A 25,046-nucleotide genomic window follows, 5' to 3' on the forward strand; every position below is an offset into this window, starting at 1 on the left:
GGTGGCTAATCCACCCGTAGGCGGATTTGTAATCCCATCTCGCCCAAATCTGGGAACAAATCTGGGTATAATTTTGACCTCCCAAACACTTGATTTAAGTGGGGCTAGGGCTCCAAATCCGGGCACACATCTGGAAGACATGATCCCCGATCCCCAAATTTATAAAGGAAACCCTTAACTCGTTTTGTATACATCGTGATACAGGTAAATCCTCTCTCTCTCTCTCTCTCTCCATCTCTGTGGATGTCGACGGAGATGGACTCAAACCCCGGTGGTCAAGGGACACCACCAGATCCGTCCATATACCTTCGTGTACAAAGAGGTTTCGCGTACGCATGGTACGTAATCAACTCGAAGACGCCTGAGGAGGACAAGACAAACTCGTCAGCCCTTTTCTCCCCAAACCACCAAAACATCTGTGGGACTCCGGCTGTGGCGTCATCGGCTCCACCATATACGTTGTCGGTGGTGAAGAAGATGACGACGACGGCTCTCTTCAGGATGATGTTTACTACATCGACACACGTCGTCCCTCCGATGGCTGGAAGAAAGGCTGTCCCATGAAGAAGACAAGACACAGCCCTTTCCCGTCACTGTTGACGGTAAGCTGTACGTGTTGGGAAAAAATGGCGAGGTGTTTGACGAACGCAAGTCTTTGTTGGACTGCGTTGCAAGAAGCAAACTTATTTCCTATCGAAAGCTTCTTTCCTATCGTAACTGGTGGTCACGCTGTTTTGGATAAAAGCAACGGGATGGAGAATAATAAGATTCTGTTTCATTGCAAGATTTTTCCCGACCTATACTATTATAATATTGAATTGGATTCATGGGGCACTTTTTCCAAATCAAATCTGGGCATTGGTAAGAAGACGTCTGCGCTGGTAGATGGGATTCTCTACTGTTTGGATTACTGGAAGGCGGGATTCATGTTTGGTCTCGACATTTCTAATCCGAAAAATGAACTCCAGATTGTGCTTGGTTTCGAGAACAAAAGCATCAAGGAGAAGAAGCCCTTACCCCAGCCTGGACCTGAATCTTCTCCTGGTCCTCGTGGTTTTTTGGTCTCCATGGGAAACTCTAAGTTAGCTAGGATTTGGGCGGGGGTCATTCCTGTCCTTCCTGGTGAACCTCGCAGCACCGACAAAGAACCTAAGCTTTTGGTCAGTTGCGCCATACTCAACATGTCTAAACAACCAAACCCCACCATTGGCGGTGTGGATTTCGTGGCGGAAACACTGTCTGTGTCCTATTACAATGTTTTGGGATCCCGTTTGATCAACTGCTTGCCAGTGTAAGCCCTCTTAAAGTATGTTATTTTAACGTGTCCAGGAGAGTGTCCTGCTTGGTTTTGCTAGCAATATGCATTATACGCGTAAAAGCTTAACTTGATGTTACATTTGTTTCCCAGGCTCCAAAAGGAGGAAGCCAAGATCGCTGCATGGGAGAACTTGCAAAAGACAAAAGCTGAGGCAGCAGTCCGGAAACTCGAGGTTAATATATGCTCCAGTCATTCTAATATACAGTCAAATGTTGTTATGATGTTCCTTACATATCCCTGTTTCCAGGTGTAAGGTTTTCTCAACTCTTGTTATCTTCTTCGTGATTCAATTTATTTCGTACCTATTTATAGAAGGAAAACATAGATGTATGTATTATAGTTTGCAGCTGCATGAAGATCTTATAGCAAGTCCATCTTGTATCCTATGTCATACCAAAGTTAAAAAAAAAGTATTGAGAATGACAAAATCCTCTGCACCATGGTGCCAAATTCAATGCCAAATTTTGACAAATCTCATCTTGCCAAAATTGGCATGAAATTTTACACTAATCATATCACCTTGGGACAATATGTTCCCTGAGTTCCTCATAATTGGTGACAAAATTTGTCTCACTAACCAGTAGATTGATTAGCTAAAGGCGTTGTAGCCCAATGTTATTTTCTGGTCCTTCCCTTGCGGGATGCTAGGATTCGAACCTCGTCAGTACCGTTTCGTTTGTGGCTCAGGGCTATGGACAGTCTTTGAATCCTTGTGGACTAACTTACTAACTCTCCACAACCCCGCTGATGTACTGCTTGGCAAGAAAGAGCTAGTTGATTGATTAAGGATAATGAATCTTAATATCAACTTCAGTTTGTTTAACAAATACTTAGATTGGAAAACCAAAAATTAAGCTAAGTGGACATGAATTTGGATTTCTGATAAATATTTGGAAAACAATTTTTGCAATCTACTCTTCGATAACAATAACCAAAAATTATCTTGTAGTGTGTTTTGGAAAACGTGTTGTATGTATTTTTGAACTAGACGAAAGATTGAAGTGGGTATATCAAATTAAAGCGGTGAAGTGATAAATAAATAAATAAAAAAGGAAATTGAGTGGTGATAAAATATTTTTTTAAAGGGTTCCTAAAAAAGATTACCTCAATCCAATATAGGTAAGAGCTGTTTCAGAATTCGTAGGGTGTTTTAGAATTCATAGGGTATCTTACGAATTTTGAATCAGCCCCTACCAATATCGAATAGAACTAATTATTTTCAGAAGCCCATACAAAATTAAAAATAATTTGTGATTTGAATTAGCACGTCGCACAAAAATCAAAGAAATTATTAATATCTTGCTTACGAAACATGGCATAAAACAGTGTGGTTCTTACAAAAAAGGTGCTATTTTCAGGGACAACTCCTAAATTAAATTTGGGAATTGATTCTGCCACTTCCCTCTTTTTAATGTCACTGCCTTCTCTCACAAAATAAATTATCTAATAAAGACATAAAGGAAGGTGACATTAACAAAAATAGAGGAGGGGCATCACTCCTCTGGAATCTCCTTCTAATCCTTTCGTTATCCGTCACACTCACTTCCCCTTTCTTTTATTCCGCCGAACAAATCGCGTCCGAAAAAACCCAAAACCCAGGGGCTCCTCCTTCGAAAAGAGCCCTAGACATAGATGGACCCCTCCTTTTTTCTCAGATGGAGCCCTTGCCCCTGCCTCCGGCCCACATGGTTCACAGACCACACGTTGAATACCGGCTCATGCTCGAGGGCTCAAGTGGCCAAATAGACTTGTCGTCAACTTTAGAAGACGGCTATTTTCAAGTGACAAGGGTGCGATGCCACACCACTCTCAACGCTTCTCGGCTATGCAGGGCCCTAAAGACCTGCAGGATGGAGAAGGTCGTGGATTTCCATATAACCGATGGCTGCGACGTCCTCGTCGAGAGGACCAGGTACACAGTGCCTCAATTATTCAAAGCAATTTTTGCTTGGTGGGAAAATGAAGGACCTGGGAGGAAGAGATGGTGGTTATACATTAAAAACGTGTTCTATTCCGTTTACAGGTAACTTTTCTAATTTTTTTTCTATTCTTGCATTTCTTAATTTAATATCCATTTGATTATTTTTTGATTTGATTAATTTTTTATATTAGAAACATTATCCTCGGATTGAAGCACACTTACTTACTTGGCTACTACTGTGGTAGACTAACTACGGATGGAGTATCCGTTACACTTGTTGATAAGAAAATAAAATTGAGTTTTTTGCAATTTGGTGATAATAATACTCTTCCTCTTCTTCTTTTCTACAAAATTTACGTGGGTTCGAATTGAAGAGAGACTGCATTAGTTGTTTGGTTAGTCAGTGTTTAATTTCCTGATTACATTTTGTGAATTTGGTGAATGGATTGATGGGGCTTCTTTTTCCTGCAAAAGGATAATTTCATTGATTGTTTGTATAAATTAATCTCTTTGTTCAGAGCATCACAACATGTACATCAAATTCCCAAGGCAATTCTGGGACTGTTTGGTTCTCCATGTTTCTGCGTGCATATTGATGTTTGGTTAATCCGTGTTTGACCATGGAAAGTTCTAAAGGTGGGACAGTATTAGTTGTTCGGCTAGTCAGTATGTTTGATTACCTGATTACATTTTGTGAATCAGATTTTAGGGCAGGAGTTCGAAGAGACATGCTTGATTTGAGCGATTTGATGTGCCGCACCCTCCTCCTCCATCGTGAAGATAAATCAGAAACACATTAAGATACTAAGAGAATTCCGGAAGAGTTGGTCACTTTCATTTGTAAACTTCGCCAAGTCAACAGATTGTAAGTTTTTTGTGAATTATTTGTCAGTATTATGCATTTTCTTTTATTAATTTTCGTATTTTTGTTTCTTTGTAGTGAACCTGTGGCTTCTAGACAACTCTGGCTTTTTAGACTAGTGCCCAAAAGTCCACATTCATGCGAAAATTGTGGGACCGGATGGACTCCTCAGGTCTTCAAAGAGTCAATAGTTTGCAAGGAGTACATCTGGTCCCACAATTTTCACATGAATGTGGACTTTTGGGCATCGGTCCAAAAGGAGTCGTAGTCTAGAAGCCACTCCAAGTAATCGGGTTCGCTACAGAGAAACAAAAATACGTACGAAAATTAATGAAAGAAAATGCATAATATTGACCAATGATTCAAAAAAAAATTACAATTTGTTGACTTTGCAGAGTTTACGAATGAAAGTGACCAACTCTTCTGGAATTCTCTCGGTATCTAAATGTGTTTTTGATTTATCTTCACGATGGAGGAGGGTGAGGCACATCAAATTGCTCAAATCAAGCATGTCTCTTCGAACTCCCGCCCTAAAATCTGATTCACAAAATGTACTCAGGCAATCAAACACACTGACTAGCCGAACAACTAATACTGTCCCAACTTTAGAACTTTCCACAGTCAAACACGGATTAACCAAACATCAAAATGCACGCAAAAACATGGAGAACCAGAAAGTCCCGGAATTTGTCTTGGGTATTTGATGTACATGTTGTGATGCTCTGAACAAAGAGATTAATTTATGCAAACAATCAATGAAATTATCCTTTTGCAAGAAAAACCATCAATCCATTCACAAAATTTAATCAGGAAATTAAACACTGACTAACCGAACAACTAATGCAGTCTCTCCTCAATTCGAACCCACATAAATTTTGTAGAAAAGAAGAAGAGTATTCTTATCACCAAATTGCAAAAAATTCGATTTTGTTTTCTTATCAACAAGTGTAACGTATACTCCATCCGTAGTCAGTTTACCACAGTAGTAGCCAAGTGAGTAAGCGTGCTTCAATCCAAGGATAATGTTTCTAATAGAAAAAATTAATCAAATCAAAAAAAAAAAATCAAATGGATATTAAATTAAGAAATGCACGAATAGGAAAAAAAATTATTACCTGTAAACGAAATAGAACACGTTTTTAATGTATAACCACCATCTCTTCCTCCCAAGTCCTTCATTTTCCCACCCAGCAAAAATTGTTTTGAATAATTGAAGCACCGTGTACCCGGTCCTCTCGACAAGGACATCGCAACCATCGGTTATATGGCAATCCACGACCTTCTCCGTCCTGCAAGTCTTTAGGGCCTTGCATAGTCGAGAAGCGTTGAGAGCAGTGTGGCATCGCACCCTTGTCACTTGAAAATAGCCGTCTTCTAAAGATGAGTCTGTTTGGCTACTTGAGCCCTCGAGCATGAGCCGGTATTCAACGTGCGGCCTATGAACCATGTGGGCCGGAGACAGGGGCTGGGGCTCCATCTGAGAAAAAGGGAGGGGTCCCTTTGTGTCTAGGGCTTTTTTTCGGAGGAGGAGCCACCTGGGTTTAGGGTTTTTTCAGATGCAATTTGTTCAGCGGAATAAAAGGAAGGGGAAGTGAGTGTGACAGATAACGAAAGGATTGGGGGATATGAGCCCCTCTTTTTTTGTTAATGTCACCTTCCTTTATGTCTTTATTAGATAATTTAATTTGTTTTGTGAGAGAAGAAGAGTGACATTAAAAAGTGGCAAAATCAATTCCCAAATTTAATTTAGGGGCTGTCCCTGAAAATAGCACCTTTTTTTTTGTAAGAAACACACCGTTTTATGCCCATGTTTCGTAAGCAAGAAATTAATAATTTTTGTGCGGCGTGCTAATTCAAATCACAAATTATTTTTAATTTTGTATGGGCTTTTGAAAATAATTAGTTCTATTCGATATCATACCCTACAAATTATGAAACAGCTCTTTATATTCGATTGAGTTAATCTTTTTTAGGAACCCTTTAAAAAAATATTTTATCACAACTCAATTTCCTTCTCATTTTTTTATTTATCTCTTCACTGTTTTAATTTGATACACCCATTTCAATCTCCGTCTAGTTCAAAAATACATACAACACGTTTTCCAAAACACACTACAAGATAATTTTTGGATTATGGTTATCGAAGAATAGATTGCAAAAATTGTTTTCCAAACATTTATCAGAAATCCAAATTTATGTCCATTTAGATTAATTTTTGGTTTTCCAATCTAGGTATTTGTTAAATAACATATCATTGTTGCGTTACTGAGGTTGATATTAAGACTCATTATCCTTAATCAATCAACTAGCTCTTTTTTGCCAAGCAGTACATCAGCGGGGTTGTGGAGAGTTAGTAAGTTAGTCCCCAAGGATTCAAAGACTGTCCATAGCCCTAAGCCACAAACGGTCCTGACGAGGTTCGAATCCTAGCATCCCGAAGGACTAGAAAATACCATTGGGCTACAACGCCTTTAGCTAATCAATCTACTGGATTTTGTCACCAATTATGAGGAACTCAGGGAACATATTGTCCCATGGTGATTCGATTAGTGTAAAAAAGGATGAGATTTGTCAAAATTTGGCACCATGGTGGAGAGTATTTTGTCATTCTCAATACTTTTTTTTTTTTAACTTTGGTATGACATAGGATACGATACAAACATGGACTTGCTATAAGATCTTCATGCAACTGCAAATTATAATACGTACATCTATGTTTTCCTTCTGTAAATAGGTACGAAATAAATTGAATCACAAAGAAGATTACAAGAGAGAACACTTTTTTTTTGTTGAGAACAAAAAAAATCTTAGTTAACAGAATGCCGATCCTCCTGCAGAGAGAGACTAATCTTCATATGTATAGCCTCTACAAAAATCAATGATGGGATGCTATGAGCTTAGGGGTGTTTGTTGCAACTTATAAAGCTAGCTTTTTCATTCTTAAACTTTTTGGTGCAATCAAGGTTGAAATGAAAGACTACAACGTAGCTTATCGATCATACTCATTACACTCCGCTATATTGTGATATCAAAATTTGTACATGTATTGGATAATTCCCGATCCCGATAAATATTGCTTCCTAATTTGAATTTTCGACCGTTTCACAAACGTAAACGGACAACACTTAACCGTTCAAGTGCTTTGGTGCCAAATATAATTGTAAAAATATCCAATCTGCAACATAACCCATACACACAGAATTGTTGAAGTGACTAAATTGCTCTTCAAATTCCCCAGTCATATTCCCATTTATGGTCCATAATGTACCTCACATGCTCTGTCCTGAAAAAGCCACCTTTTTTTGAGTTTTCATTGTCACGCAAGTCTGCACAAAAATCTTACACCATTCTGAATTTTATGCACAAAGATGCTTTTAATAGTTGCACCAACGTGTATGCTGATTTGTCACCTGAATTTCCAACCTGTCCGGACGAGGTAGCGACATGGGTCAGCCGCATCGGGTCTTGCACACCCTCTCAGCATCAGTCCACACTTCCCACGTGTCTGACTTGCGCCAAAATGAGCCCAACACCTTGAAGAAGAAACACTATTCCAACTTCTCTTTTCCTTCTCAAAATTTTCCAGAGAAAGCATAATGCCTGTCATTTTGACGGTCATTGTGTCGTGGTGCAAGAAGCATCCGGACGGGGATAACGATGGCGACGACGGATATGACTGCCCCGGCGGCATGCATGGAAGGAGATGGCGACGACGTTGACGGAGATTATGACTATGCCCCTGCAGCACCCAAGTGAGGGTGATGATGATGGTGATTATAATTACGCTCCAGCTGCATGAATGGTGGTTAAATAATTAGAACTAAGTATTCTTGATAGAGTGACTTCAAGAGGCTGTGTTCTAACTCTATTCCTGGGTATTTTTCTCCCATAGAATCCTAAACATTTTGTAGGGGGAAATTTAAAGAAATTGTCCTCCAAGTTTCATCCGTTTCTCATTTTCATCCTCCAAGTATCAATTGCAACTATTTTGACCTCCAAGTTTGTTTTTTGTTCTATGTAGGTCCAATTGATAACAGACGTGAGAAAATCTGACGGCTAACCTGGGATGGAGGGCAGTTAGGACATTTCACGTACTTTTCCTTGAAAAAAGAGAGGGTATATCTGCTTTCCCCTTCCTGTTTCCTCCCCACTTTCACGATAACAGAGAAGATTCCACTCCTTAGTTCCCAGCACCACCAGCGACCACCAAGGGCTCCCTCACCGCCATCGACTGCCACCAACACCGGCTCTCTCTCTCTCTCTCTCTCTAGGGTTTTATTTTTTTCTAGTATTGAATTCTATTTGATTGGTTGTAGAAAGCAGAATAAGTAGAACTTGTGGAATTTAATGGCACCGGATCGTACGAACTTACCTCTACCTGATAATGGATTAATGAAAAACTCTATCTCAGAGGGCCGTAAATTTCCTATTTTTCTGCCACCTATATGTTGATAACAAGTATCAACCCAGAATGGTTAGATTCCAAATACATTTTCCTTTGTTCTTGTATGCTGTTTTGGATAAGGAAGATTATGGGGAATGAAAATCAATTTCATAAAGTTTGATCAATCCACTGATGTGCATAATTCATTCATTTTATTTATGAGAATCTACTTAAATGTATCCATTGGTTAGCTAGGATACAACCAGAAATTTAGTATATGGGAAGCAGCAAGAGTATTTTTTTTTGGTAAACAGGAGCAGAAGTATTTTGAATATAGTCCTGAGTATGGGCACTTGGCACACAAAGTGGTCGTAGAGTATTTAGCAAAACTTTTATCGAAGGTCTCCTCCCTTTAGTTACATTTTATTCTATAGTTACCTAAATCATTTTATATTCACCTAATACATTTCATTTGAAAAAAATGTTTTGGGCTAATCTTGAGGGAAACCCATTTGCATTTGCATTTTGTTACTGCTGATGAGTTCACAAAAGAGGTAGAAGTTGGACCCATTTTCTCCAAACAAAGATGCTTGGAGCCACCAAAAGAAGGGTTTTTGTTCGGAAAATTGGATGAAAAATCCCAAAAAGCTGCAGCGACCGAGATGATTTATAGAGAGGTATCAGCATAGAGATGACTCCACTTGGTAGTTCAACAACTTCGAGATGTCACACACCGTTCAAGAGCATGTCTCCCGCTTGACATAATACTCTAAAGAAGCTATTCAAGTGAATCGAAGGCCAAGAAAAATGATCAATTTGTTATAATTTGGAATATCAAGTTGTAGTATCACATTTGAGATTTGTGAAATCTAACTTTGATTGTAGCCTATTTGTGTGACTATATGGTTTTATGGTTTATGTTGTGAATGGATAATTTGGCAAAGAATTTTGGTTATGAATGTGGCTTGTGAATGGTGATTTAGAATGAGAAATGCCTAGCATGGGCTTGTGCGTAACCTTATGTTGTTCCTGTTGTACTGACTCAGACGCGAGACGTCGGGCTAGGACCGAAAAAAAGGGTAGATTTTGCCGAAATGTTTTTGGAAACTACCTTTGTGATTCGTTTTGAGTACCAATTTAATTAGCAGCATATTATATCCACATAACTTGCAGTGAATTTGCAGCATAATGTGAACAAATTTGCAGCATAATGAGAATCAATTTTGCTGCATAATGAGAACCAATTTGTAGTCATGTGTCTAGTGACTAGTCAAGCTTTCAATTCTGGTCATCCAAGTGACTAGCATGCGTAATATAGCCTCAAAACTTGCAGCATATTGCAGCAGAACGAGACGAATTTAGGACATGGTAAATTGCAGCATACTTTAGCTGAATGCGACCTTAACAGGTACTTGGAGATTGCAGTTGACCATACAAGAAGCAGAACAAATACTAAGAACAAAACCACAAAAGTAAGACACAAAACTGATACACATAACAGGCATGCAAAATGCCAAAACAGATTCACAAAGCAAGCCACTTTTGGCATTCATAAACCATAAGACACAGTGTTTGGCTAATACCCCATAACAACATTACAAAAGATTTTGTCCCCAACAATAAAATTCATAAGACAGTCTACACCACTTTAGCAATTTCATGACAAAATAAACTGTCCATAAGAGTAGCCATATCCAACAGAAAAAAAAAGACAAAAAAACACAGTTTACACCACTTGAGCAACTTGATGACAAAAAACCAATGTAGCTTCCTTGTGGTGGTGCCCTTATACTAAGCCACCTTTGACCTCAAGCTTTCTTGGTTGAGGCTTGCTGCAGTGTAGACAACTTGATGGACTTTTTGATGACAAAAAACCAATGTAGCTTCCTTGTGGCGGTGCCCTTATACTAAGCCACCTTTGACCTCAAGCTCTCTTGGTTGAGGCTTGCTGCAGTGTAGACAACTTGATGGACTTCTTTCCTTAGGCCATCACTCCCCCAAAAGGTTGACTAGAATTTTGATGAGCCATTGTCCTCATAGCTATTTGTGGTTGTGCCCTCATATTGAATGACCTAGTGGTCCCCATTGCTGCTTGTGGTTGGCTGCCACTGGTCCTCATGTCTGGTTGGCTGGCATTGGTCCTAGTGGTCCCAATGGTTGGTTGGCTTGCACTCTCTTGCACTCTAGTTGTAGTGCTCTTCTTCTTTCTGACATGTCCATGTACATTAAACATCTTTTAAACACTGACTACATAAATGTACAGAAGCATTAAGAAAGTCTCAAATTATAAGAAATTCAACTCACTGGAAGCTTTTCCCTAGTTGTACCTTGCTTTTGAGTAACAGGTTGCCCTTTGCAAGTTCTTTTGTTGTGTCCAAGCATACCACATTGGGTACATGTGCTTGTGGTGTTTCTTCTCTTCAACTTGGTGCCAGTCTGTGGTTCATCAAGTCCCATCTTCCTCAGTTTCTTAGGTCTTCTTGCTTGTTTCTTAAACATTTGAGGCAATGATCCAATCACACCTGTATTGGGCCACATGTCTGCACCATTCATTGGATAGATTATTAGCTCATAGCTAGCCATGTAAGTATGTTTTGTGAACCAATGGGCAACATATTCATCTACATTCTCATGATTGAACTCAATGGCTGCATTGCATGAGCACATGGAAAGCCAGTGAGGTCCCATTTCCTACATGTACAAGTGTGGGAAGCAAGATCAACTGTGACTTGTTCACCACTGAAGCAATTGATTTGGTACATTCTCTCCCCTGACCAAGCAGCCACATAACTGGCACTTGCGTAATCTGACCTCTTATTAAGCCTAGACCTGATGTTGGGACATAGAACATTAGTGTGCTCCCTCATTTTCTCTCTTCTTTTTTGCATTCTCTCCATCATAATGAATCTTATCACCTCTTAACATTGGGATGATTGTTTTTGACTTTGCATCTAAAATGGTATCATTGAAGCTTTCACACCTATTGTTGTCCAAAACATCACATTTGTTTAATGTCCTAAAGTGGGACCTTGACCAATACATAGGTGAGTGATCAGCTAACCATTTTACTGCCCCCTCATTGCATTCATTTCTTCCATATGGAAGTTAAATCTAGCCACATGAGTAGCCTTAGCTGCATTGAATAACAGCTCATTCAAATGTAACCCCTTGTGTAGTTCCTTGAAGTTATTGTAGAAGTGCCTTATACAGAATCTGTGTTCTGCATATGGGGCTACCTCTCCACAAGCAGCAATTAAACCGTGCAAAGTTAAACTAAAAACATTAGCATACATGAAAAACTATTTACTTTTGAAATTAAACTAAGATTTACCTTTTGTTTGTCTGATATGAAAGTGAAATTGGGGTTGCAGCCTATATTAAGATCTTCAGATTAGATCTCAAGAAACCATTTCCAAGCTGGCTTGTTCTCTGCTTCAATTACAGCATATGCAACTGCATAAGTCTGGTTGTTACCATCCATCCCAACAGCAACAAGCAACTGCCCCTTGTAAGGGCCTTTAAGATGGCATCCATTCTAACCCAATGACTGGCCTGCAACCAGCCATGAAACCTTGCTTGCAAGCCCCAAAAGCAATGTACAATCTCTCAAACCTTGAATTCCCTCCACCTTCTTCATCTTCTATGGTTTTCATGATGACAGTAGTGCCAGGGTTTGTCCTTCTAAGCTCCTCACAATAGTCTAGAAGCTTGGCATATTGCTCCACATGGCTACCCTCAATCATCTCCATGGCCTTTGTCTTTGCTCTGTACAGTTGAGACCTAGATACCCCCACCTTGTGATCTTTTTGAACTTGGTCTTTCATGGATTTAACTAGCCAGGTGGGATTAGATCTAAGGGTCTCCACATACTTGTTTGACAAGCATGTAGAAGTCACTTGTCTATTGTGAAAAACCTTTTTACAGTTGTGTGTGTTCTCGTAGGTCCTCACTTGGAAACTATCTAGACCTTGCATCTTAGATGCAAGCAAGGACCATTGACATGGCTTCTTGCAAGCAGCCCTGACCCTACGGGAATCAATCTTGACAAGCTTTATGGCTTTTGCAGTCTTTATGGCATGCTCTTTAACTACATCTTTGAACAACTTGCTTGTTGAAAAAATCATCCCAACCTTGAACTTTGGGTCTGCCATGTCTATGTTTGAATTAAACTGATCATGTTCTTCTCTAGCTTCCTCATCAGAAGACCCATAAAGGCTAACAAACTCATCAGATTGACCCTCGGCATCTGAGTCTTCATTGTCATTTGCTTTGGTACTCATTGGCTCTTTTCCCTTTCCCATGGACAACCCTCCCCACTCCACATTTTTGTCCACATATATATCAAAAAGCCTATCATCTTCACTCTCATCAGCTTCACTATCTACAAATTCCTCCAAGTTTGTAGTGTCATCACCTGAATGTGTGTAATCTTCATCACTATCACCCTGATTCACATCTCCATCTCCATCCCCATCCCCATCCTCCTCCTCAATGACTACTGCAGTACTTTGGTGCTGGTTTTCATTAGAAAAGTTACAATGGTTTTCTATGTACACCTCAATGGTTTTGCTTAATTTGACCCACTTAACCCTTTCAATGCAATCACTATCACCGTCCAAGTGCCTAAACCCATGGTATAGATCCCTCGCAGGAACTTTGTAGTGATAAGTCATTGAGCCAAATAAATTCAACTCCTTAACCATGTCTTTCAATTCTATCATTCCCATGTAATCAGTATCCACCCAGTCAAAGAAAGCTACTTTACCCCCAACATATCTCCTAGTATTTATACCAACCACAAGCTTTCCATCATAATGCATCTTGATGGAGAAGTGTATAGCGTCGTTTTTTTCTGTCATATATGCATAAAAATTGCCATGGTCAACAACATGCAAACAAGGTGGGGACTGGGGACCACAATCCATTATCATATGCATAAAAAGTGTCGATCCAAATTAAAAAAGACCATATAAATCCAAAAGAAGAGTAAAAAGTTCAAAAGCACAAAATCTAGTCTTTGCAAACAATATTAAACGCCAATTTTTTCGGTGCAACCATATTAAATACCAGCTTACCATAAACTGGTGCATCTTTTCCAACCCTAAGAATTGCCATTTTGAAAACCCTTCTTCGAAAGCTGGCTTGTTCTCTGTCCTTTACTCAGAGATTCCCCATTGTAAAGAGGTTCCCCTTTTGGCCTTTAATTAATAAGAGTAAAATAGGGTTTTGGCGCCACTTTTAGGGCACCAAGTTTGCCCTCCTCTGAGTTTGGCGGGAACAGAGTAGATATACCATTTTGTCCAAGAAAAATAACATGAAATGTCCTAACTACCTCAATCCCAAGTTTTCCGTCAGATTTTCTCATGTCTGTTATCAATTGGACCTACATAGAACAAAAAACAAACTTGGAGGTCAAAATAGTTGCAATTGATACTTGGAGGACGAAAATGAGAAACGGTGAAACTTGGAGGACGATTTCTATAAATTTCCCTTTTGTAGGCCACGCTCTATGAATTAGTGTTTAAGGTTTATCTAGCTAATGATGAAGGTGAACACCTTTTAGTAGTGGGAAGTTGAAGGAATTGATATAATGAACTTTTCTGTGTAATGCTCATAACTCATCATGCAACCCATGACATAATGCAAAAATAATATATTGGACGATTGCGAATGTTCTAAATATGGCCATTAAATATCTCCTACTGGCTGATACATAATGGGATTTCAGACTTTCCATACTAGTATTTGCAGATGAGATGGCTGTTAAGGCCCGATATGGATCCATACAATTGTCATCTCAGTAATACTGACATATATTTAGGTACTGCGAATTAGAAAACTCAAACTAGCTAAATAATCATAATATAACCATTTCATACTAGAGCTTCTTTATTTTATATGCAGGACATAAAATAATGTTTCAGTTACGCATGTGATTTTCTTTGTTGTTATGCTAAGTTTGCTACTATATTTTTTATTTATGAGAAAAGAACAGGCATGACAGCATGAATCAATCTCTGTGACTTGATTGCTCTGAAAGGGACCCATGCACACCAAGAACAAAAAAAATTAAAAACAGAAGAAAATGAGGGAACCAAAAGTTTAAAAAAAAAACCCATATAGAATCTGATAAAGGGACTAGCCATTTGACACACTTGACCTTGGCCTAGTTTTCCTCATAAAGATGAGACCCTCCCTTTTACTATTCTTCTGCATAAACCAACTTAAAAAAGGGAAGGAATACATCACTACCCGCCCAAAAGCTAATATTGTTTGTTGATCCAAACATTCTCTTTTCTATGCAACTGACATGACGTTAATTCTCTGAAGCATTTACGAGGTACGAATTACTCCACAACCGAAGGCGGAGAGTGGTGCAACCAAAATTTTAATTCAATGGATCATTCAAAAAGACACAACCGATGTCAGATTTCAAATTCCATACCAAAATCAACCTTGACATGACAAATAGAAACATCATGAATACATGATCATGTATATCAAACAACATCGATAACAGCTATACCGCTTGTCAAATTATATGTAACAACAAAAGTTGGGAACACAAGAGTACTACTTCTCAACTTAGATCTTGATCTTTGAGGGAAAAACTGAAAATTGACCCCCATCTTTTTTTTTTTTTCTTTTCACTACTACAGCTCCACCCATGAAGGCAGAAATTCATGACTTGGATGCATCTTTATAATACTAAATATATCATAAAATTTTCTACTAACTTCTTCACTCAGTTGTGTGAAAATTACCACAGAGTGCATTACAGCAGCTTACCAGTGCAAGTTGCAAGTCAAATTGTTGTGCCTTCCAGGATACTTTTGTCATTAATTGCTTTGGATAGGATTGGAGTTCATAAGCTTTGCTTGTCCAAATAGCTGGAGATTTCTTGAACACCTGTCATGCAAATTTATGATCAATATCTTCATAACATTTGCCTCAACACCCCCATTTGAAAAAGAAACGTCAATACCATGCATCCAATAAACTATGTACGAATGCCACAATGCAGACATCTCTCACTTTATAATCTGGGTTTCTCTATCCCACTTGAGAGTTTCTTCGCAATAATGAAATGTTGGATATATCTTCAGTGTAATTGTTTGCTTAATATGCTAAACTGTGAGAGTAGTTGAGTAAAATACGAAGCTACAAAGAGAACGTATAGCATCTTCACACAAATAGAACTATGCAAGCACAAAGATGCATTTTTCAACCTTCTGATAACTTCAAGCCTGAAATTGTTTACACCCAAATTTGACCAAATTTTGAAAAGAAAACCTTCCGGTAAAACACTAATACAAGACAAAAACAACTGATCAACTCATCAGGAAGAAGAGTAAGGATTAAGGGCGGTGTAGATGGATGAATGCATATGCAAACATTGGAAAGGAAACATAATATGATGATGGGCATGATTCACAACATTGGCGAACTAAAAAATGAAGTCTCATTAGGTTCTTTTTCTGATCATTAGAATTATCAAATTTATAGTCGTAACATTATACCGATCTAAAGATGAGTGATAAAGATCAATGAACCTTACTCCCAAAGCTAAATACATCGGGATAAATGGGCTTTGCTCTATCACAAGTTGGTTAGCTCTTGTCACTCATGAGCAACTCTAGATGTCGCTAAAGATTGCTAATTACATCTGAATACATGGCCTTTTCTCTAACAAAAAATTGGTTATTAGCTCATGGTGAAGCAACTCTAGATAATTGCTGCAGCAACCAATCATGGCATGCCACATAGAACATGCAATTTTTTCAATCAATGTAGATATCAGTTGCTAAAATGACTAAAGTATCCCTTCAAACCCATTCCTAAAGAATAATGCACCACACTTTTTTGATCTTTCATTGTAACCAACCTGCATAAAAATCCTACTCTTCTCTTATATCTCTGACCCAACCATGCAGAAAAGATGCCTCATTACTGTTAAAATGTGTATCATCTATTGGTGCACGAACGTGTATGCTGAACTATCGATCACCCGAATTTCCTAGGCGGCTGGACGATATGGCTCCACATGTTGCCTGTGTCGTGTCTCGCACACCTTCAAGTAACACTCCACACTTCCCATGTGACTAGCTTGTGCCAACATGAGCCTAACACCTTCCCTTCCATTGATATAAGCATTGGTTTCACCTCCAAGCAATGCTCAGTCCAAACAACAAAGACCTTAGGACAACACCACAAGTCCCACTTTTCTTTTTTTCACAAAATTTCCCTAGAAAGAAAATGTCTCCCATTTCCTAAGCCATTGTGTCATGGTCCTGATGGACATGTTGCAAGAAAAATCCAGATGGCGATGAAGGATACTATCTTGCCCTGTCAACAGGCATGGAAGGAGATGGCAATTATGATGACAGAGACTAGGACTATGCCCCTGCAACTTCCACAGAGGATGACGATGATAATGACAGTGGCTTTGACTCTACTCTGGCTGCATAAGTGGATGGTCAACTATTAGTACTCCCTCCGTTCCTAAATAAGAGTCCCTCTTTGAAATTCTAACTTTTTAAGGGGATATGTAATCATTACACCTACTTTCCACTATCAAGCCTATATTTTACCTACTTTGCACCATTTGTATTCAAATAAGAGGGACAATTTTGGAATTTTATTAAATTTCAACTTCTATTTTTGGAAAGGGACAATCATTTTGGAACATTCCAAAATGAAATAAGGGACTCTCAATTTGGAACGGAGGGAGTAGCATTTATTCGATGAGGTGAATACAAAAAAGCTGTTTCTAACTTCTAATGCTGATGATGAATGCCAGTATAGTAGGAACGGAAGGAGTTGATGTATTACTCGACTTCATGACATCTTACTAATCATCATACAAACCATGACATAATGCAAGTCCTGTGGTTTTATGTTTTCAATATAATAATCTCAGTAAAATAATATTTCTTGCTTAGAGAAATGGTTATAATTTGAAATGCATGATATGTCAATAATAGTAAGGTAGTGCTACGTGATAGATACTGGACCATTTTGGAGAATGGTTGTTGTTTGCTATTAAATTTCATGGGAAAGTTTCTCGGTACTAACCAATACATGAGTTAAGAACTTTGATAGAGTCCAATGAATTACGCCATTACCCAAGAACAAATTTCTGAGAATAGAAGAAGGGATCAAAGAATGTGAAGGTAAGGTACTAGATATTTGCGACACTTGACCTAGTGTTGTCTCATAAAGATCAGAGTCACCCTTTACTATATACCTTGAGAATGACTAACGGAGATTATACTAAAGTCAGAAGATAAACTTTCTTTATTGCTATCACAAAACGATCGACTAAAGAAATTGTTTTCCTTTGCAAACAATAGGAGGCTCAGATATTCCCTATTTCTGGCTGTCACAGCTAAAACAGTTGTTGACTAAGGTTGCAATAGGTCCAAGAGACTTCCCCCTTAAATTAAGGGATAATCTTATATATCATCCAAGAAGGCAACCTAAAGCCAAGGCTTAGCACAAATGGTAAGGGTTTGCATTTCTCAGGCTTTGGTCACAAACTTGCTGTACATGCAGGCATCTGGGAGGATGCTATATCTCACTCAATGAGTCTATGATACCTATTTTTTTTGTAGTCGTACCGCCACATATTAACTATAAGGTGTTGAGTACATACACATCATGAAAATGACTTTCTGCAGCGCTTTGTAGTCAGTTTAAATTTATCCAAATGCTGAATTTTCCAGTTTCAGAAGATCACTTAGATAAGCAGAGTACATAAAAATCTTCATTGATACAGCGTAGATAAGCATGTCCATTGTTCAGATTTCAGCATCAAATGTATATGATTTGCCGTTTGCAGTTTCTATGAAGCACTTCAATCAATCTATGAAAAAATACCTACACGTAGTAAATCAGCTCACCTAGCACAACCTTGTTGACTTAACAAGTCAATTTGGTGTGCCTTCGACTATGTTTGCCAGTGAACCATTTGGACAGCATCGATCACAATTTGCTGTCTTGCTTGCCCAAGTAGCTGGAACTTTTCTCAGCAGTTGTCATGTACGTTACAGATCAACATCTTCCTAACAATCGCCTCAGTGCCCACGTCTTAGGAGTAACTTATGCCCTCTCCTGGGAGTGGTTTCGACCCATCTTTCAACATATGAATAAACCACATGACTTTAAACAGATATCCAACTCTCAATTTTATTCATATATTTTGGAATAAAAACTTCTTTGCTAATACTATATAGAAAATCATCATTCGGGCTTCCCAAAATATGGCTCCAATCACAAAATTCCTGCAACTTTGTTTTCTGCTTCCATTTCAATATCTTCTAAGCCTGACAACGGTTTAGTGGTGCCATCCAGCATGGCATGGACTTCATTTTTCGATGAGACACATCGCCAACTAGGAACCTGTGAACATGACCATCATCTTCAATTGAACTACACCCAGGCGCCTTCTTGACTTCAATTCCTTTCATTTTTGCCTTCACCTTTGTTACATCTTCCCATCTGTCAGCAGGTGAATAGATATTGGCCATGAGAGTATGAAGACTTGAACCACTATAGTCCATTTCCGCAAGTCGTCTAGCATTCACCAGTGTCAACATTGCCATAGATTCCTAAAATTTCGTTATTTTCTTTTGGTATCTTTTCAATCATTTCCTCTGCTTCATCTACCGTGGAAAGTTTCCACAGTGTTTATAGGAAAGAACAGGTTTAAAGTCTAGACAAAACGTTTTGCAAAGAAATTATTAATATACATCAAATTGGAAATATTTTACAACTGGTACAGGTGACCAAATTTTATTGGAACTGACCAACTAGCCTACCATTAGGATTTTCCAAGAACCACAGTATGCTGGGAAAGCAAAGAAGATCAAAAATTTGTCAACAGGAAACACCCACGGGATAACCAAACTATTTTTTTTTTTTTTAAAGTATTCTCTTAATTGTCAACAGGAATGGAAGAGAAGATCCAAAAAATTTAAACCACCAACTTGTGATCAAATAAGGTATGTGGACATACTAAGATGTTATAGGTGGACACAGTAGAGAAAAGTTTATGAATATGTGAGCACTATATCCAAAAAAATCTGCAACAGGCCTTGTTCTCGCATAGTTATGTTATTTTCAGAACTTTTTTTTATCGGCAAAATTGACATTTTATTAAGGATCTTGACAAAGGTACATCAAACAAGGGGAAGGGAAATCCAACCAAGGTTGGATAAATAGCCAGACTGACAAAGCCCGTAACACCTAAAGGCCTAACATGCCTAGATAATACAATGAAGCATAAACAACACCAAAGGGCCTAAAGTGCCCAGATACAACAAATACACCTCACAAATAAAGCTTAAGCCCATCCCAAGAAAACCTGAAACTTAAATTATTTCCAGAACTTAAGAGAGATTTGTGGCCTGGTTGTATAAAAGTTGTCGGTGAGATGTATAAGCAAATTGATTCAATGAAGTTAAACTAATTACACTATGTAAGGTTCTTTGTCAACAGAACACATCTCATGAATGCATGCTTTTCGGTAATTGATGGCAAAATGGAAAATTTCTCAAGCCCGACTAGGTGAGCCGCAAGCACATACAACTACTTTCAGGAAAAAAAATTTTTGGACAAACCCAGGATTAGGGGTAATTAACGAGCTGGTTGACCCAAGCAAGAGGTCAATCAAGTTGGGTTTGAAAGCTTAACAAGCTTCGAAAATGTGTTCAAGCTTAGCTAGTTTACGAGACGAGCAGATCTCAAAGGATCAGGGGTGATAAATGAGCCGAATAGTAGCTTATTCGAGCTTGATTTGAACCTCTAACTTCAAAAGGCTTTACTCTCCCACTTTTCTTTCGTAACTTTTAGTTAAATTAATTGACAATTGCCTCAATTTAAACACGCAATGGAGCAAGAAATTCCCACATAAAGTTATAAACACAATAATAAATGTCAAACTAGGAATGGAGTAGAGAGAAGTTTCGAAAAAACAATGAAATCTATACAAAATTGAAATGAGCTTACTGGTTATGACTTATGAGTTGGGGTTTGAAGGATGGAAGATTAAAGCCTGACCTCGTCGCCGGGGACGTTTCCTTCGTCGGTCGGAGTGAATTTACTCTTTATCCTTCGATAAAATGGGTTTGATACTGTGCGTCCAAATCTATTTTAACAGAAAAAAATTCACTCTAATCATCTCCGATTATGCATCAATCAACATTCGATTGGTGTGATCTTCAATTGGGTTTATTTTCTTGACGAGCTCTACAACATGGACCCTTTCGATCGTCGAGATATATCAGAACGAGATCGCAATTTGACCAATTCGCGTCGCAGTTCCTATACAGCATTCTTCCGACCCCGTTTGTCAAAATGGGTTTCATACAGTGTGGCCAAACTTATTTTCGCAAAAAACAATTCAGTTCTATCGCATTTGATAATACACCAAACGGTATCCGATTCAAATAATCTCTAACAATTTTATTTTTCTTGACAATATCTAATAGATGAACAATTTCGATCATACAGATAAACAGAAATGAACTCACAATTTGACAAATACACGTTTCCAAAGCACTTCGTAGGTTCAAGATGAGAAGTTGTAATGACTATGGACGACGTCGTTTTTTTAGAAATCTCTCGCGTTCAAGATGCGAGCTTTGAGTGAAACCCGGTCGTCGTCGTTTTGACCAAAAAAAACGACGTCATTGTCAAACACGCTTTCCTCATGAAATGGGACAAGGAATAAAAGTTTGCGGCCATGGAGCAATAGTTTGTGCCCAAGAAGTAAAACAATGCGGCCAGGTACGATAAGATTACGGCCGGTGGATAATAAGGCGTGGTTGACAAACACGCTTTTCTCATAAACTTAAAAAAGTACGCGTTGGGTTAATTAGCGGGATAGGAGCATCCACCGTCGTCCTCCCATGACACTGACACATTCGAAACACAACCTCTCTCTCTCTCTGTATACATACATATTGTATTTCACTGAATCTCCATTCACAAACCGGCGTCAATCACATTTTCAGGTATGCAAAAACTCAAACTTTATCCCAATTGTATACGATTTTGGCGCGTATCTTTATAGCTTTTCTGTGGTCGTCAAAACTTATTAATTTGATCATTTTTGGTAAACTTTGTTATGGCTTGTTAGTGTGAATTCGAGAATTGGGTTTTTTTTTTTTTTTTCCATGTGCCCGTGCTTTTGGAGATAAATGTCAATAGGCATGTAATTGTGTCTCCTATTTACATTAAACCTTTAGGTTAATCTAGAGGCTAACATTGCTTTGGCTATGGTTGAATCCTTTACTTCGAGTTTGCGCATAAGAAACCGGTTTGATATTTTCAAACCTTGTGGTGCATCAGTAGGTAATACTTCCTGTATGCCAGTGCCATTGCACTTGCTAGTCTAGAGTTTGGTCTCTTCAAGTCTTTTTGACAAATTAATCGAAGAGATATTAGATTTTGGTGATGTGCTTGTACTGTTTGTTGCAGCTACTTAGGCCACCCCTTTTTTTCAAGGAGACCAATCCACAGCCTAGAAACCACACCTTATGGCAGGCAATTGCAGATTTTACTGATGGACAAGCCAGTATGCACGGGTAAAATTCAGTGGGCTTATCTTGGGGGAGCCATGTCGGTATAATTGACCGCACTGATTTGGTAAATTTTGGATTGTCACGTGTGGTTTTAGAGAGTTTCACAGAATTGTTCCTCACAAATTAAATCTTTGATTTCCACCACTAAAATTTTGGAAAATATAGTTCTTAGTTGTGGTTGTAGTGTTTTCTGTCATTTTCCCCTTCACGGTATGCATTTTTGCTCTGTTCAGATGGTAACTTTCCTCAACTGGAAAATAGTGAAAAGTTGCGTGTACGTCTATAGATTAAGTATCACCACCATTGAATGAAAATTCTCACTGTGCCCTTGCTTGTGCACTTGTTTAACTTTTATTTGTCGTGAATTTGTAACCTTCATGAGACTAGGTGAATGCTTCAATATATTCTCTGTGTCTGTTACATGGACAGCCCTTTCTCCTTCTCATTTTTTTGGTGTAACATCATCTACACAGACTCGAACTCTTTATTTTATTTCGCATTATCATTGTAGAGAAATGTTTTGCCTTAAGGTGAAGGCGGGAACTTTATCAATGGTTATTTGGTTTCAGTGTCGATCCTCTTTCTTCAAGTTTTCAAGTCCCATAGCTATCCTTTTTGATATAGCAGGGAGAAGCATAAGTACTGTTACACTAATGTATGTAGTAGTGTTTTTAAAGTTGGTAGTTCAAGTGCAAAGAGTGTGGCATCCTCAATAATATGGCATATTTCCTGTTTGTAGCTGGATGCATGAAGCAAGCCTGCACCGCAAAACAGTTTTATTCTTCTAACATACGCCACTAAAGTATGTTGCATTTTGAGATTTTGTTTCCAGTGAATCCAGTCTTCAATCCATTTGAAAGGAAGTGTATTTCCTCATTGTGATAATCTCAACGACATATTGATCTCACCGTTTAGCTTCATTGTTGACCTTTCTTTTAGGGAACACATACACCATACCTTGACTTGTGGTATACCAGCTAGTTGCCCTTATTTTGGTGAAAACTTTTTTTTTTCTTCCGGTAATGGCCTTTGACCTGTGGGGTGTTGATTGAAATATATCTTCTTTCCTGTGCATAAACTGTCCTTTACACTTTTCTGCAATGCAAACTTTCTTGACTTTTGTTGTTTTAGATTTGTGTTCGTAGCCAGTGTTCAGAGCCTCTGAACCTGCGAAAGTTATGGGAAGTTATTTTTTTTTCCGAACATCAAAGTGATGGAATGCTATTTTTAACATCAAATTTATGGAAACTTGCCTTTTTGGTTTTTGCAGGCAGCATTCTGCAGTGCACACAAGGCCTGTCAAACAAACACTATGAGAGATTAATCCAGTGTGATAAGCATCTCAATCTTGTTAGCCAGCATCCTGATTTGGTTATTGATTCACCATATTTTGACGTTCAAGCCTCTGCCGAAGGATCTCTCCCACCTCCAGCTTCAACGACGGGGAATCAACCCCAGCAGCTCAATCTTCCTCTAAGATTGGACAGAATTCTGTTGGTTTAGTGCCAGAGCATTTGTCACCACAAGCCCTTCTCCTAGCTCAGGTACAAAATTGAACTCCATATTCGTATCTAATTCATTGAAACTCGAGGTTTTTAAATGTTGCATTTGTGGTTGACATTTATTTAGTCCCAACTCCAACGTAACGTAGTGTTTCATAGAAGAAAACTGAGTACCTACCTATCTTCGTATTAGCCATATGTAGAAACTAGAAACTATAAGACAACATGTGTTGCCAAAAAAGTGAATCCGTGATAGTTTTTACCATTGCATCTGACTGAAAAGTCTTGAATGAACTCTTTTTTTAGAAGTAAAATATCATTAAAAGGTGCAAAAGGGACGCAACATCTATATTCTTGTATGCTTGTGTTCCTATCGTTTGGATTACACAACGGGATATATGATTTATTATCCAATTTTGGAATATGTTCAAGCTCAAGACAATAACTAAGCCCTCCCATAAACAACAAAAGAACAGAAGATTGAAGATAAGAATCTCTCAAGCTAAAAATGAAAAACTAGTAATGTTCCCGAGTTCTGTAGAATCTGGATGTTGACATTTTAAATTTCCTCAAATTCCAGATATGTGGCTAAGTGGCATGCCTTCATGTATTATGATTGTTCTTCAATCGTGGAGCGGAATATTCATGTTGTTTAGATGCTGATGTTTAGAACTATCACGGCCTCAAGGTTTATTGTTCTGAAGAAAGTAATCCACAGGCTAATTTGCATTCTTCTGTTAACTGTTTAACACAAGTACTGTTTCTATTTATGACGGAATTTTGCCCGTGTCTGATTTTCAGTGATGGATTTGCGTGCAATAGAGCTGAATGAAAGTCGGGGAGGAAACGGTCTTCAAGCGCAACAGTCTATGTCCATGAGCGATATTGTCAATCACATTGGACACAAAATTTCAGAACGAATGAGTTCCGGAAACGCATCTGGTAATGAGGAAACAATAGAATGTATGTGATCAGGACATGCCGGAGAACATTGCTCGGATCCTTCTGGGTGATACCCAGTGTCCAGCAGCATCTGATGAGAAGAAACCTAGTCCAACTGATAACATTCTTCGCTGGCATTGCATCAAAAATTTGTCGTGCTATACTCAAATATCCACACTTAAAGAGTACCTATCCAACAAGGCATTGCAAATTAATTGTAGGGGTAAACCCAATTTCATTACCGCCGTAACGGTGAATTTCCCTGCCAAGTAACTGGAGTGCTAATATAATCTTCTCAATTTTTGACAAAAAAAAGAACTCGTGCCATCATCTGTGGCTCTATTTTTTTTTGGTTTCATAATTCAAGTGTTCGTATGGACTTGCACTATCTCGATTAATTCTTGGGTACAATCTGGCAGGTGATACGAAAGCCCGACTAGTTGTATGAATCCACATCAGGCCGGGTTGAAAGGACGTAGAAGATTTCAAATCTGAAAACTAGGGAATTCAAACAAATACTATCTAAGTTTA

The 25,046-nt window shown here is 38.5% G+C and overlaps 2 protein-coding genes and 1 long non-coding RNA gene across 6 annotated transcripts; 1 reads left to right on the top strand and 2 right to left on the bottom strand.

The window, feature by feature from the left end:
• Positions 1-184: 184 nt before the first annotated feature.
• LOC131301454 (uncharacterized) lies at positions 185-24,732 on the top strand. Of its 3 annotated transcripts, none has more exons than XM_058327777.1 (3): positions 185-1,291; positions 1,409-1,490; positions 8,123-9,472. In XM_058327777.1, the coding sequence occupies exons 1-3, from the start codon at positions 561-563 to the stop codon at positions 8,159-8,161; spliced, it is 852 nt and encodes a 283-aa protein (XP_058183760.1). In that variant the 5' UTR covers positions 185-560; the 3' UTR covers positions 8,162-9,472. The 3 variants fall into 3 exon arrangements, with proteins under 3 accessions (XP_058183760.1, XP_058183752.1, XP_058183769.1); XM_058327769.1 differs by lacking the exon at positions 8,123-9,472 and adding an exon at positions 6,939-7,631; XM_058327786.1 differs by lacking the exons at positions 1,409-1,490; positions 8,123-9,472 and adding an exon at positions 24,375-24,732.
• On the bottom strand, positions 10,009-13,934 carry LOC131301443 (uncharacterized). 2 transcript variants are annotated; one of them, XM_058327755.1, is made up of 5 exons: positions 13,561-13,934; positions 11,817-13,337; positions 10,813-11,025; positions 10,402-10,692; positions 10,009-10,285 (listed from the first exon to the last, which is right to left on the bottom strand). In XM_058327755.1, the coding sequence occupies exons 1-2, from the start codon at positions 13,598-13,600 to the stop codon at positions 12,004-12,006; spliced, it is 1,374 nt and encodes a 457-aa protein (XP_058183738.1). In that variant the 5' UTR covers positions 13,601-13,934; the 3' UTR covers positions 10,009-10,285; positions 10,402-10,692; positions 10,813-11,025; positions 11,817-12,003. The 2 variants fall into 2 exon arrangements, with proteins under 2 accessions (XP_058183738.1, XP_058183731.1); XM_058327748.1 differs by having other exon boundaries at positions 10,402-13,337.
• Positions 18,658-21,006, bottom strand: LOC131301504 (uncharacterized). The gene is made up of 2 exons (XR_009191309.1): positions 20,546-21,006; positions 18,658-18,985 (listed from the first exon to the last, which is right to left on the bottom strand). It is a non-coding gene; the product is annotated as an uncharacterized LOC131301504 (long non-coding RNA).
• Positions 24,733-25,046: the final 314 nt, after the last annotated feature.

The sequence above is a fragment of the Rhododendron vialii genome, chromosome 1a (assembly GCF_030253575.1).
Source record: "Rhododendron vialii isolate Sample 1 chromosome 1a, ASM3025357v1".
NCBI classification, from domain to species: domain Eukaryota; kingdom Viridiplantae; phylum Streptophyta; class Magnoliopsida; order Ericales; family Ericaceae; genus Rhododendron; species Rhododendron vialii.